A 15,951-nucleotide genomic window follows, 5' to 3' on the forward strand; every position below is an offset into this window, starting at 1 on the left:
GGCACACAGGTACAGAAGGCGGTGAAGAAGGCAAATAGTATGTTGGCCTTCATAGCTAGGGGATTTGAGTATAGGAGCAGGGAAGTCTTACTGCAGTTGTACAGGGCCTTGGTGAGGCCTCACCTGGAATATTGTGTTCAGTTTTGGTCTCCTAATCTGAGGAAGGACGTTCTTGCTATTGAGGAAGTGCAGCGAAGGTTCACCAGACTGATTCCCAGGATGGCAGGACTGTCATATGAGGAGAGACTGGATCAACTGGGCCTTTATATATTGGAGTTTAGAAGGATGAGAGGGGATCTCATAGAAACATATAAGATCCATGACGGGACGGGACAGGTTAGACGTGGGTAGAATGTTCCCGATGTTGGAGAAGTTCAGAACCAGGGGTCACAAGCTAAGGATAAGGGGTAGGCCATTTAGGACTGAGATGAGGAGAAACTTCTTCACTCAGAGAGTTGTTAACCTGTGGAATTCCCTGCCGCAGAAAGTTGTTGATGCCAGTTCATTGGATATATTCAAGAGGGAGTTAGATGTAGCTCTTACGGCTAAAGGGATCAAGGGGTATGGAGAGAAAGCGGGAAAGGGGTACTGAGGGAATGATCAGCCATGATCTTCTTGAATGGTGGTGCAGGCTCGAAGGGCTGAATGGCCTACTCCTGCACCTATTTTCTATGTTTCTATATAACTCGATCATGTTATGATCGTTATTGGATAAATGTTCACGCACTGTTAGGTTGTTAACTAAATCTGGCTCATTACTCATAACTAAATTTAATATGGCTTGCCCCCTTGTTACCTCTAGGACATTTTGCTGTCGAAAACTATTCCGGACACACTCAAGAAATTCACTACCTTTCTGACAGGTGCTGGTCTGCTTATCCCAAACTATATGAAAATTAAAATCCCCCATTAAAACCACTCTGCCTTTACTACACGCTTGTCTAATTTCTGCATTTATACAATCTAGCACTTCACAGCTGCTACCAGGAGGCCGATACATAATTCCCACTAGTCTTAGATCTTTTCCTATTTCTTAATCCTACCCATAAACTCTCCACTGCCTGCTTACCTCTCGTTATATCATTGAAGTGATTTCATCGTTAATCACTGAGGGTACTCCCCCCTCTGCCATTTTCCCCATCTTTCCTGTAAACTTTATAACCTGGTAGATTTAGTTCTCAGCCCTGACCATCTTGCAGCCATGTCTCAGACCCATCATCATCGTCACAGGCATGGCTACCATGTCATACCCTCCAATTTGAATTTGCGCCCAAAGTTCATTCAATTTATTCCTTATACTCTGTGAGTTTGTATAAAGAATTTTATTTGAGACTCACACCCCAGCTTGTCCTTTGGCTCTAATGCTTTCTCCTTTTTTCCCCAGTGCCCCCTATAAAAGGGAAGGGGACACTAAAAACACCGGCAATTAAAACAAATTAAACTTTAAAACGTAAAATCAAATTAAAATTTGGTTGCCGGGCGTGATGATGCACTCCAGTCCCTCCGGTGCCCACCTCTCGCGGAAGGCCGCGAGCGTACCGGTGGACACCACGTGCTCCATCTCCAGGGACACCCTGGCGCGGATGTAACCGCGGAAGAGAGGCAGGCAGTCAGGCTGAACGACCCCCTCGACCGCCCGCTGCCTGGACCGGCTGATGGCACCCTTGGCCGTGCCCAGGAGCAGTCCTACGAGGAGGCCCTCGGACCTCTAATGCTTTCTCACTTGTTTAATAGTTGTCTCACCTGATTTAATCGTTTTACATCTTTACACGCACCCCCAGGAAACCCCGCCCCCAGGACACTGAGACCCGGACCACGCCCCTCCCCCGGGCGGTGCGTTTTGATTGGAGGTCCGTGCGAATCTGACGTCACAATGCCCAGCCTGCCGGCCAACCGCCCATGCTGTTTAGAGCCCCGCTTCCTGCCGCTCCATTAGCAGTGTCGCACGGAGCTCGCGCTGTGATCTGTGATTGGCTGGCGGCCGGTGTCAGGTTGCGTTGCGCCGAGTGGTGAGCTGGAGCCCGGTGACGATGATCGGAGACTTGCTGCTGTTCGGGTAATGGCGGCAGGGCAGGGCAGGGGAGAGAGCCCGGGGACGAGGGCCCTGGGAATAGGGAACTGCGGCCCGGGGGAGAGGGCCCGGGGAATCGGGTAACTTGCTGCTGTTCGGGTAATGGCGGGGCGGGGCAGGGGAGAGGGCCCTGGGAATAGGGGACTGGGGGGCAGGGGGAGAGGGCCTGGAGGGTGCAAGGGGAGGGGGGAATGGGCCCTGAGAATAGGAGGCCTGGGGGGCTGAGATAGGAACTGGGCCCGGGAAATGGGGGAGCAGAGCCCGGGGAATAGGGGAACTTGCTGTTCGGGTAATGGCTGCGGGCCTGGGATGGGGACTGGGAATAACTTCCGTCACGGTGCTCCCTGCCCGCTACTCGGGGACCGTGTGACGGGCATCAGGTTCCAAGTAACCCGGCCTCGACAGCGTTATTCGGTTGGAGAGTTAGTTGTGGGTGGGTGTAATAGTGGTTTGCTGTTGAACTTGTGGTCATAGGTTTGTGCCAGTGACTTGAGTCTTGTGTTGAGGAAGAATAATCTTGCCACCTTTACACACACAACATGAAGTTTGAGGTGGTAACTGTTGTAAGATTGCACAGTGCATTGTAGATCATAGTATCATAGAAATTTACAGCACGGAAGGAGGTCATTTTGGCCCATCGTGTCCGCACTGGCCGACCAAGCGCTATCCAGCCTAATCCCACTTTCCAGCTCTTGGTCCGTAGCCCTGTAGGTTATGGCACTTTAAGTGCACATCCAAGCACTTTTTAAATGTGGTGAGGATTTCTGCCTCTACCTCCCTTTCAGGCAGTGTGTTCCAGACTCCCACATATCACCTCTAAACCTCCCCCCCCAATTACTTTAAATCTATGGCCCCTGGTTGTTGATCCCTCTGTGAAGGGAAATAGGTCAGTCCTATCTACTCTACTATGCCTCTTATAAATTTTATACACCTCAATAAGGTTCCCCCTCAGCCTCCTCTGTTCCAAAGAAAACCAACTCACTTATCCAATCTTTATAGCTAAATAGCTTTATAGCCACATAGCTAAAGTGTTCCAGTCCAGGCAATAGCCTTGTGAATCTCCTCTGTACCCTCTCTAGTGCAATCATGTCTTTCCTGTAATGTGATCAGAACTGAATGCAGTACTCTAGCTGTGGCTTAACTAGAGTTTTATACAGTTTGAGCAAACCTCCCTACTCTTGTATTCTATTACTCATCTAATAAAGGCAAGTATTCCATATGCCTCCTTAATCACCTTATCTACTTGGCCTACTACCTTCAGGGATCTGTGGACATGCACTCCAAGATCCCTTTGTTTCTCTACACTTCAGTGTCCTACCATTTAATGTGTATATTCCCTTGCCTTGTTAGCCCTCCCCAAATGCAGTACATCACACTTCTCTGGATTGAATTCAGTTTGCCACTGTTCTGCCACCTGACCAGTTCATTGATATCTTCCTGCAGTCTACAGCTTTCTTCATTATCAATCACACAGCCAATTTGAGTTTAATCTGCAAACTTCTTAATCATATCCCCTACATTCAAGTCTAAAACAAAAAGCAAAGTACCCAGTACTGAGCCCTGCAGGACGCAGGACTGAGCCCTGCAGAACCCCACTGGAAACAGCCTTCCAGTATCAAACACTCATCAACCATTACTTTTTGTAATTTTATTACCGATATATCTTCACTGCTTTCCTCCCTCAGCCTCTGCACTGAACAACTTCTAATCCTCGGTGATTTCAACCTCCATTTCAATTCATCATGCTCTCTCAACTCTTTGAGTTCACTAGCCTCCTATCCTCCCTTAATCTCCATGTAAACTCCCCAACCCATATTTACAGCCACCCCCTCGACCTTGCCATCTCTCTTGGCCTCGCTGCACCCATCATGTCAATCGCAGATAAGGCCACCTCTGACCACTTCCTCGCATTGCTCTTCACCCACATCCCACTTCCACCACCACCTCCCCTGTCCCCAACCCTACCTCCTGTGTCCACCCCTGGAAAAAAAACTCTCCCGCTCTCTTACAACTGCACGTATGAACTCCCAACTGTCCAGCCTTTGGCCCTCAATCCTCCATGACATTTCTGCAGCTACCAATCTGCTCAACCACACCCTCACCACCACTTATGATGCCCTAGTCCCTGTTAAAACAATTACTCTCACCTTGGCCATTCTCCCTGGTGCAGCCCTCGTCTTTGCTCCCTTAAGTCCAAGGGACGCAGACTTGAACGGATATGTCGGGACGACTGGTTTAGCCATTCACCAGCAGATCTGGCTGGACCGCATAAAGCATTATCAGTTCCTGCTCTTGTCTGCCAAAATTGCTCACTATTCCTGCTGTCGTCTGCCAAATCATTCTGGAATGTAAGGATAAACCCCAGCTTCTATTCTCCACTGCTAACCGTCTTCTTAAACCCATCTCTCCAATCTCCACCCTCACCTCCTAAGTGTGAGGAGTTCATGAACTTTGTCTCTAAGATTGAGACTTTCTGCTCAGCTGCCTCTTCCCTTCCTTCCCCTAGCCCACTGGGCCAAACATCCTCGAAGGATTCCCCCCTTGCCCTAGACCTAGCCCTGACCTTGCATCTTTCTCCAGTTTCTCTCTGATCTCCCCTCATGATCTCTCAGCTTATCTTGTCCATGAGAACATAAAATAGGAGTAGGTCATATGGCCCCTCGAGTCTGCTCCACCATTCAATAAGATCATGGCTGATCATCGACTTCAACTGCACTTTCCTGCCCAATCTCCATATCTTTTGATTCCCCTAGACTTCAAAGTTTTATCTATCTCAGCCTTCAATATATTCAGAGACTCAGCATCCACAGAACTCTGGGGCAGAGAATTCCAAAGATTCACAACCCTCTGAGTGAAGAAATTCCTCCTCATCTCTGTCTTAAATGACCTACCCAATATCTTGAGACTGTGCCTCCTAGTTCTCGACACTCCAGTCAGGGGAAACAACCTCTTGGCATTTACCCTGTCAATCCCCTTCAGAATTTTGTATGTTTCAATGAGATCACCTCTAATTCCTCTAAACTTCAGAGAATATAGGCCCATTCTACACAATCTCTCCTCATAAGATGCCCTCTCATCCTAGGAATCAATCTAGTGAACTTTGATTGCACTACCTCCAAGGCAAGTATATCCTTCCTTAGATAAGGAGACCAAAACTGTGCATGGTACTCCAGATATGGCCTCGCCAAAGCCCTGCACAATTGTAGCAAGACTTCCTTACTCTTATACTCCAACCCCCTTACAATAAAGGACAGCATGCCATTTGCCTTATTGTTTGCTGTACCTGCATGCTAGCTTTCTGTGCGTCTTGCACAAGGACACCCAAATCTCTCTGAACACCAACATTTGAAAGTTTCTCACCATTTTAAAAAGATATTCTGTTTTTCTATTCTTCTTACCAAAGTGAATAACCTCACATTTCCCTACATTTTACTCCATCTGCCACCTTACTTAGTCTATCTATATCCCTTTGCAGATGCTTTGTGAACGCCTCACAGGTTACTGTCCAACCGAGCTTTGTATCGTCAGCAAACTTGGATTTGGTCCCTTCATCTAGGCCATTAATATAGATTGTAAATAGCTGAGGCCCCAGCACTGATCCTTGTGGCATCCCACTTGTTACAGCCTGCCAACCTGCAAAAGACCCGTTTATCCCTACTCTCTGTTTTCTGTTTGTTAAACAATCCTCTATCCATGCTTGTACATTACTTCCAATGCCATGAGCCCATTTCTTGTGTAACAACCTTTTATATAGAAACATAGAAAATGGGTGCAGGAGTAGGCCATTCGGTCCTTCGAGCCTGTACCACCATTCAATGAGATCATGGCTGATCATTCCTTCAGTACCCCTTTCCTGCTTTCTCTCCATACCCCTTGATCCCTTTAGCTGTAAGGGCCATATCTAAACTCCCTCTTGAATATATCCAATGAACTGGCATCAACAACTCTCTGCGGCAGGGAATTCCACAGGTTAACAATTCTCTGAGTGAAGTTTCTCCTCATCTCAATCCGAAATGGCCTGCCCCTTATCCTAAGACTGTCTCTCCTGGTTCTGGACTTCCCCAACATCGGGAACATTCTTCCCGATCTAACCTGTCCAGCCCCGTCAGAACTGTATGTTTCTATGAGATCCCCACTCATCCTTCTAAACTCCAGTGTATAAAGGCCCAGTTGATCCAGTCTCTCCTCATATGTCAGTCCAGCCATCCCTGGAATCAGTCTGGTGAACCTTTGCTGCACACCCTCAATAGCAAGAATGTCCTTCCTCAGATTAGGAGACCAAAACGGAACACAATATTCCAGGTGAGACCTCACCAAGGCCCTGTACAACTGCAGTAAGACTTCCCTGCTCCTATACTCAAATCCCCTAGCTATGAAAGCCAACATACCATTTGCCGCCTTCGCCTGCTGTACCTGCATGCCAACTTTTAAGGACTGATGAACCATGACACCCAGGTCTCACTGCACCTCCCCTTTTCCTAATCTGCCGCCATTCAGATAATATTCTGCCTTTGTTGTTTTTGCCCCCAAAGTGGATAACCTCACATTTATCCACATTATACTGCATCTGCCATGTATTTGCCCACTCGCCTAACCTGTCCAAGTCACCCTGCAGCCTCTTAGCGTCCTCCTCACCGCTCACACCGCCACCCAGTTTAGTGTCATCTGCAAACTGCTTTGTGTGCTGTTGAGGGGGATGACTCATCAGGGGAGAGCAGCAGCACCGTGGCTGGCTCTGCTGCACAGGAGGACAGGAAAAAAAGTGGGAGAGTGATAGGGGAATAGATAGGCAGTTCTGCGGCCACAACCGAGACTCCAGGATGGTATGTTGCCTCCCTGGTGCAAGGGTCAAGGATGTCTCCGAGCGGGTGCAGGACATTCTGAAAAGGGAGGGTGAACAGCCAGTTGTCGTGGTGCATAAAGGTACCAATGATATAGGTAAAAAAACGGGATGAAGTCGTACGAGATGAATTTGGGGAGCTAGGAGTTCAACTAAAAAGTAGGACCTCAAAAGTAGTAATCTATGGATTGCTACCAGTGCCACGTGCTAGTCAGCGTAGGAATCGCAGGATAGCTCAGATGAATATGTGGCTTGAGCAGTGATGCAGAAGGGAGGGTTTCAAATTCCTGGGACATTGGAACCGGTTCTGGGGGAGGTGGGACCAGTACAAACCGGATGGTCTACACCCGGGCAGGACCGGAACCAATGTCCTAGGGGGAGTGTTTGCTAGTGCTGTTGGGAGGAGTTAAACTAATATGGCAGGGAGACAGAGGGAAATAAAATGGAGTCAGAAGCAAAAGATAGAAAGGAGAATAGTAAAAGTGGAGGGCAGAGAAACCCAAGGCAAAAAACAAAAAGGGCCACATTACAGCAAAATTCTAAAGGGGCAGTGTGTTAGAAAGATAAGCCTGAAGGCTCTGTGCCTCAATGTGAGGAGTATTCGGAATAAGGTGGACGAATTATCTGCGCAGATAGCATATGATTGGCATCACGAAGACATGGCTCCAGTGTGACCAAGGCTGGGAACTCAACATCCAAGGGTATTCAGCATTTAGGAAGGATAGACAGAAAGGAGGCGGGGTGGCGTTGCTGGTTAAAGAGGAAATTAACGCAATAGTAAGGAAGGACATTAGCTTGGATGATGTGGAATCTGTATAGGTGGAGCTACGGAATACCAAAGGGCAGAAAACGCTAGTGAGAGTTGTGTACAGGCCACCAAATAGTGAGGTTGGGGACAGCATCAAACAAGAAATAAGGGATGTGTGCAATAAAGGTACGGCAGTAATTGTGGGCGACTTTAATCTACATATTGATTGGGCTAACCTAACTGGTAGCAATGCGGTGGAGGAAGATTTCGTGGAGTGTATTAGGGATGGTTTTCTCGACCAATATGTCGAGGAACCAACCGGAGAGCTGGCCATCCTAGACTGAGTGATATGCAATGCGAAGGGACTAATTAGCAATCTTGTTGTGCGAGGCTCCTTGGGGAAGAGTGACCATAATATGGTAGAATTCTTTATTAAGATGGAGAGTGACACAGTTAATTCAGAAACTAGGGTCCTGAACTTAAGGAAAAGTAACTTTGACGGTATGAGGCGCGAATTGGCTAGATTAGACTGGCAAATGATACTTAAAGGGTTGATGGTGGATAGGCAATAGCATTTTATCGAATGTCTTTTGGAAATCCAAATATACTACATCCATTGAGCCCACTTCCTGCTTCCTTGACCCTATTTCCACCAAACTGCTGACCACCAACTTCCTTTTCTGGCTGCCATGTTAGCTGACATTGTTAACGGTTCTCTCTCCTCCGGTACTGTCTCCTACTCCCTCAAATCTGCCGCCATCTCCCCTCTCCTCAAAAAAAAAACAACCCTTGACCCCTCTGTCCTTGCAAACTACCGCCCCATCTCCAACCTCCCTTTCCTTTCAAGTCCTTGAACTTGTTGTCGCCTCCCAAATCCATGCCCATCTTTCTCACAACTCCATGTTTGAATCCCTTCAATTTGGTTTCTGCGCCTGCCACAGTACTGAAATGGCTCATCAGTCACAAATGACATCCTTTGTAACTGTAACAAAGGCAAACTATCCCTTCTCGTCCTTCTTGACTTGTCTGCAGCCGTTGACACAGTTGAGCACTCCAGTTTTCTCCAACGCCTCTCCACTGTCATCCAGCTGGGTGGGACTGCACTCACCTGGTTCCATTCTTATCTATCTAATCGTAGCCAGAGAATCACCTGCAATGGCTTCTCTTCCCACTCCCGCATCGTTACCTCTGGTGTCCCCCAAGAATCTATCCTTGGTCCCCTCCTATTTCTCATCTACATGTTGCCCCCTGATGATATCATCTGAAAACACAGCATCCATTTCCACATGTATGCAGGTGACACCCAGCTCTACCTCACTACCACTTCTCTCAACCTCTCCATGATCTCTAAATTGCCAGACATCTTGTCCGACATCCAGTTAAGGATGGCCAAAAATTTTCTCCAATTAAATAGTGGGAAGACCGAAGCCATTGTTTTCGGTCCCTGCCACAAACTCCGGGTTTCCTAGCCACTGACTCCATCCCTCTCCCCAACCTGTGTCTGAGGCTGAACCACACTGTTTGCAACTTTGGTGTCATATTTGACCCTCATGAGCTTTCAATCACATATCTAACTAAGACCGCCTATTTCCACCTCCATAAACATCGCCCGTCTCCACCCTTGTCTCAGCTCATCTGCTGCTAAAACCCTCATCCATGCCTTTGTTACCTCTAGACTCGATCATTACAATGCACTCCTGGCTGGCCCCCCACATTCTACCCTATGTAAACTTGAGGTGATCCAAAACTTGGCTGCCCATGTCCTAACTCGCACTAAGTCTTGCTCACCTGTCATCCCTGTGCTCTCTCTAATCTCCTTCAGCCCCACAATCCCCTGAGATATCTCTGCTCCTCTAATTCTGCCCTCTTGAGCATCCCTGATTATAATCGCTCAACCATTGGTGGCCGTGCCTTCTGTTGTCTAGGCCTTAAGCTCTGGAATTCCCTGCCTAAACCTCTCTACCTCTCCTCCTTGAAGACTCTTTAAAACATATCTCTTTGACCAAGCTTTTGATCACTGGCCTTAATTTCTCCGTGTGGCTCGATGTCAAATTTTTTGTCTCGTAATACTCCTGTGAAGCGCCTTGGGACATTTTACTATGTTAAAGGTGCTATATAAATACAAGTTGTTAATGGAGCTTACTTCATGTCTGTTAACTTGGCTTGCTGACCGCTTAGGCCATCCAATAACATTTGCCACCGCTGCCATGAGCATATATCTTCAACTAACGATGGAAAAGTTGGGTCACAATCTCTGTTGCCAATATGACTTTTCCATTATGGCATGGACAATATTACAGTTGCTTTAAAGTCACATTCATGAATTGTGAGCAGCTGCACTTGTATAAGAGAGTAAGAGCAGAACTGACATGGACCGATCCTTATTTAACATCTGGTCCTTAAACAGAAACCTGAATACGCTGTGCCTTTAAAATGTGTACAACAGTCGGAGGGTTTTGTGAGTTCCATTTGTTGCTGAAAGTACCCCTCGATTAATTTACAGCTTCCTTTTTGGTTTTCTGAAGCAGAATTTTTGTGTGGAATTTGATCGCCATGTATATAAAACACACTAGTTTAGATCTGATAGAATCAGATGCTAATCAAACTTGCTTTATTACTTCAAAGTCTGGACCAGTTTGGAACGCCTAGTCTGAGTTTATCAATAACCTCCCAAGCAAAGAATAAGCTTTTTCAACGTCAAAACAACCATTTTAAAAATGCATCTGCAGAAGTTTCTCTGTACCTTTCAAGGCATTCATAAAAGTTGTTTCATTTTATAAACTTCCTTTTTTTAAAAAAAAATAAAGTTTGCTTTCGTCATGCCAGAACTGTCCTCCAATTACACAGGAGGCCAAAGGGCAGGAAATGTTCCAATCAGTGATTTAAAAAAAAAATGTACTTTTTAAATAAAAAAACAACATACATTGCATAATTGCAGTGATCTGCACTTGTATGACTGCCTTTTGCTCCCAGATCAGTTAGCCTTGCCTTGTGTTGTCCAACCTCAATACATGACCTGATGCTATGAAGGCTGTTTTCTTTTTCCTCCCTTCCACCTTGCCCAAAATGCCAGTAAATGCACAATTCTCTACAAAGTTTCTTTTCACTTTTTTAGCAGAAATTTACGGCACAGTCGGAGGCCATTTTAACAAAATTCCAAAAATTTAATTTTGAAAGAAGGGTAAGCACGAGATTGTCGGACATTTTGCCATGGATGATTCCAGGTGTCTGATGGATGTGGTTGGTTGATTGATCTGTTCAGTCTGTAGGTAAAAAGGAACGTGCCTTTATCCTACGTTAGTGTTCGTGAGTCCAGGAATTGCAGACAAACACACAATGTCGGATTAACCATGAAGACATTTATTTGTATATCCAAAGTTAAATCTCTCTGAGGCAATGATTATACTCAGCACAACATAAACAAAGTAAATAGCTAAGGGTTCTCTTTTTATGCTACCCAGACTCAAGTGCTGGTCAGGCCTACCTTGTCTTGGGTAACCCCACCTTCGTGACTAACCAAGGGCTCCTTGACTGCAGTAACAGTTCTTGCCCTCATGTATCCTAAATTACTGTGGCTGCAACCAAATGGTCTAATCTCGCTTGATCAGTGGCCCCTCGACCGAGACGACTGCTTGTTTGTGTTACAGAACTCTCAAGGCATTAATCTTCCTCTTTTCCCCACCCCCCCCCCACAGCAGTTGTCAGGGGTGTTGTGGCCTTGCATCAAAGCTCTTATCTTTTGCTTTTCTAAGCACTTTTTGTTATAGCAGCCATCTTGCAGTCCATCGTTAATGCAGCTTTTGCCACAAGAATCATTGCCCCAAGTGTTAGTTGTGGCTCTGAGTAGCACTCTTGCCTCTGAGTCACAAGGTTGTGGGTTTAAGTCCCACTCCAGAGTCTTGATCACATAATCTAGGCTGACGCTCCAGTGTGGTACTTGGGGAGGGCTGCACTGTTGGAGGTGCCGCCTTTTGGATGAGACATTAAACTGTGACCCCCTCTTTCCCCTCGAGTGGATGTAAAAGATCCCATGACATTATTTCGAAGAAGAGCAGGGGAATTATCCCCGGTGTCCTGACCAATATTTATCCCTCGACCAACACCACTAAAAATAGATGACCTGATCATTGTCACATGTGGGAGCTTGCTGTGTGCAATTGGCTGCAGTGTTTCTTACATGTCAACAGTGACTACACTTAAAGTGCTTCACTGGCTGTAAAATGCTTTGTGCATTCTGAGGTCGTCAAAGGCGCTATAGAAATGCAAGTCTTTCAAGAAACCATGCATATGAGAGATTTAAATTTTCATTGATTATTTTTCATGAAAAATGATACCTCATTGAATTTTTTATATTTAAGTAATTTTTAGCCTGAATGAATTACGTCAAAACAAATCCTTGAGCTGTGTGCCAGCAAAGCCTTCCATGTCATTCCCTGCTGCTCACGGATTGCAATCTCCGTGGGGACCAAACCAAAGAAATGTATTTGGGGTGAGGGAGTTTTTTTATATTTAACTGCAACATAAAATTTCCTAAACTAACCGCTCACTGCTTCTCTGGAGATGTGGCTCAGTTTTCAGTCAGAAGAAACTCACTGTGAAAGTAGACGGTTGGGTAGAAAGGAGCGCAGAAATGTGTCCCCAACAAATAAACTGCAATACAAAAGGAAACCAGCAAGGGTGGGGCATTACAACATTAAAATATTTCTTGTGTGTTCACTTTGTTTAATCTCTTGCAGCACCTTGCTGATGAATGCAGGAGCTGTGCTGAACTTCAAACTGTGAGTATGCAAACCTCTGGACACTGATGGGACCAGGCATCTGTTGGCTGTAAAATGTGTACTTGTCTTATTCACAGCAACAAGTATTTTATATAGCGCCTTTAATGTGAAACGTCCCAAGGCGCTTCACAGGAGTATTATGCGATTTAAAAAATTCGATATCGAGCCACATAAGTAGAAATTAACGCAGGTGACCAAAAGCTTGGTCAAAGAGGTAAGTTTTAAGGAGCATCTTGAAGGAGGAAAGAGAGGTAACGAGGCGGAGAGGTTTAGGCAGCGAGTTCGAGCTTGGGGCTTAGGCAACAGAAGGCACGGCCACCAATGGTTGAACAATTATAATCAGGGATGCTCAAGAAGGCAGAATTAGAGGAGCGCAGACATCCGGAGGGATTTGAAAATAGGGATGAGAATTTTGACATACCGGCGGAGTTCTTCCTGAATCTGTCCGATTTGGGCAATTGTTAGAGAATTTTACCACCTGATTTTTGTGGTGGTGGTGAGAAAAGCCTTTTGTTTTGCATAGAAAATTTGAATATAGGATTGAAAGTCCATCTGGTGTGGTGTCTAATTGAGGATCTGGTTCTGTTGAGCCAGAAGGTTGAGGGTTGAAGCCCTGCTCTGAGTGTGAGCATGTCATCCAGGTGACATTTTAATGTAGTACTGAGCAAGTGCTGCATTGTCAGAGGTCCCATCCCTTGGATCAGATGTTAAGGCACTGTTCGAAGAAGAGCACGGTAGTTCTTCTGGCATCCTGTCCAGCATTCCTTTATCAAACGACACAGCCAAGAAACAGATTATCTGATCATTTGTTTGTTTGATGCTAGTGAAATATAACTCTACACAAATTGGCCTTTAGTGTGACTGCATTGCAACGGTAATCCAATGATTGTATAAGGCCTCTACGGTAGATTTGATAGAAGTGTTCAAAATCTTGGGTCTGAACAGAGTAGATGGAGAGAGACTGTCCCCATTGGTGGAAGGGTCGAGAACCAGAGGACACAAATTTATGATTGGCAAAAGAACCAAAGACGACATAAGAAAAAACTTTTTTTTACACAGCGAGTGGTTAGGATCTGGAATGCATTGCCTGAAAGGCAGACTCGATCGCTGCTTTCAAAAGAGAGTTGGATAAGTACCTGAAAGAAAAACATTTACAGGGCTATGGGGAAAGGGTGGGGGAGTGGGACTAGTTGAAGCACTCCTGCAGAGAGCTGGCACGGGCTCAACAGGCCAAATGGCTCCCTTCTGTGCTGTAACCATTCTATGATTCTACGGAAAGAGCACGGGAGTGGAATTCATTGGATAGCTCTACCAAAGAGCGGCACAAGCACGATGGGCCGAATGGCCTCCTGTGCTTTATCATTCCATGATATTCTATCTCTACAAATGTAGAGTCCTGCATTTAGCGCATGTCCATCCACTTCAAGCATTGCACAGTGGCCTAGAAATTGCGGTCGGAGGCATACCTCCGGAGTACACCTCTGAGCTGTGAAACAATTCCGAAAGTATCTCCCGGCGCCCAGGCTGCGAAAAGTTGTGGTCTCGTGCCTCGAGGCGGAAAGCAGCTTAATGACCCACGGATCCCAGGGACGCAGGAGAATTCCATTTCACTCATTTACGAAGGGAATCCCCAAATTTGCTGGAGTTCTTTGAAGATATAACGAACAGGGTGGATAAAGGGGAGCCAGTGGATGTGGTGTATTTGGACTTCCAGAAGGCATTTGACAAAAGGTTATTGCACAAGATAAAAGTTCATGGGGTTGGGGGTAATATATTACCATGGATAGAGGATTAGCTAACTAACAGAGTTGGGATAAATGGTTCATTCTCTTGTTGGCAACCAGTAACTAGTAGGGTGTCGCAGTGCTGGGACCCCAACTATTTACAATCTATATTAACACCTTGGAAGAAGGGACTGAGTGTAACGTAGCCAAGTTTGCTGACTATACAAAGATAGGAGGAAAAGCAATGTGTGAGGAGGACACACAAAATCTGCAAAAGGACATACAGGCTAAGTGAGTGGGTAAAAATTTTGCAGATGGAGTATAATGTTGGAAAGTGTGAGTTCATGCACTTTGGCAAAAAAAAAATCAAAGAACAAGTTATTATTTAAATGGAGAAAGATTGCAAAGTGCTGCAGTACAGTGGGACCTGGGGGTATTTGTGCATGAAACACAAGGTTAGTATGCAGGTACAGCAAGTGATCAGGAAGGCCAATGGTATCTTGGCCTTTATTGCAAGGGGGATGGAGTATAAAAGCAGGGTAGTCTTGCTACAGCTATACAAGGTATTAGTGAGGCCACACCTGGAATACTGCATGCAGTTTTGGTTTTCATATTTACGAAAGGATATACTTGCTTTGGAGGCAAGTTCCTGATGTTGGGGAAGTCCAGAACCAGGGGACATAGTCGAAGGATAAAAGGTGAGCCATGTAGGACTGATGAGGAGAAACTTCTTCACTTAGTTGTTAACCTGTGGAATTCCCTACTGCAGAGAGTTGTTGATGCCAGTTCATTGGATATATTCAAGAGGGAGTTAGATATGACCCTTACGGCTAAAAGGAACAAGGGGTATGGAGAGAAAGCAGGAAAGGGATACTGAGGTGAATGATCAGCCATGATCTTATTGAATGGTGGTGCAGGCTTGAAGGGCCAGTTAGCCTAACATCTGTGGTTGGGAAAATGTTGGAGTCCATTATTAAAGAAGCAGTCGTAGGACATTTGGAAAAACATAATTCAGTCAGGCAGAGTCAGCATGGATTTATGAAGAGGAAGTAATGTTTGACAAATTTGCTGTAATTCTTTGAGGATGTAACAAACGGGGTGGATAAAGGGGAACCAGTGGATGTGGTGTATTTGGACTTCTGGAAGGCATTTGACAAGCTGCCACATAAACGGTTACTGCACAAGATAAAAGTTCACGGGGTTGGGGGTAATATATTAGCATGGATGGAGGATTGGCTAACAGCAAACAAAGAGTCGGGATAAATGGTTCATTCTCGGGTTGGCAATCAGTAACTAATGGGGTGCCGCAGGGATCAGTGCTGGGACCCCAACTATTTACAATCTATATTAACGACTTGGATAAAGGGACTGAATTTGCTGACTACACAAAGATGGGAGGAAAAGCAATACGTGAGGAGGACATGCAAAACCTGCAAAAGGACATACAGGCTAAGTGAATGGACAAAAATTTGGGAGATGGAGTATAATGTTGGAAAGTGTGAGGTGATGCACTTTTGGCAGAAAAAAATCGAACAGCAAGTTATTATTTAAATGGAGAAAAATTGCAAAGTGCTGCAATACAGCGGGATCGGGGGGTCCTGGTGCATGAAACACAAAAGGCTAGTATGCAGGTACAACAAGAGATCAGGAAGACCAATGGAATCTTGGCCTTTATTGCAAAGGGGATGGAGTATAAAAACAGGGAAATCTTGATAGTTATACAGGGTATTGGTGAGGCCACACTTGGAATACTGCATACAGTTTTCGTTTCCATATTTAAGAAAGGATAT

At 45.7% G+C, this 15,951-nt stretch overlaps 1 protein-coding gene across 1 annotated transcript in view; it reads left to right on the plus strand.

The window, feature by feature from the left end:
* The first annotated feature begins 1,945 nt into the window (after positions 1–1,945).
* The window catches only part of smim7 (small integral membrane protein 7), a 41,513-nt gene continuing 27,507 nt past the window's right edge, over positions 1,946–15,951 (plus strand). Inside the window, exons 1-2 of the mRNA XM_070860062.1 lie at positions 1,946–2,056; positions 12,396–12,437. Coding sequence (XP_070716163.1) covers positions 2,031–2,056; positions 12,396–12,437 — 68 coding nt within the window. The 5' untranslated portion in view covers positions 1,946–2,030. The remainder of the gene's footprint in view (positions 2,057–12,395; positions 12,438–15,951) is intronic.

This window comes from Pristiophorus japonicus, chromosome 18 (assembly GCF_044704955.1).
Source record: "Pristiophorus japonicus isolate sPriJap1 chromosome 18, sPriJap1.hap1, whole genome shotgun sequence".
Classification (NCBI taxonomy): Eukaryota; Metazoa; Chordata; class Chondrichthyes; family Pristiophoridae; genus Pristiophorus; species Pristiophorus japonicus.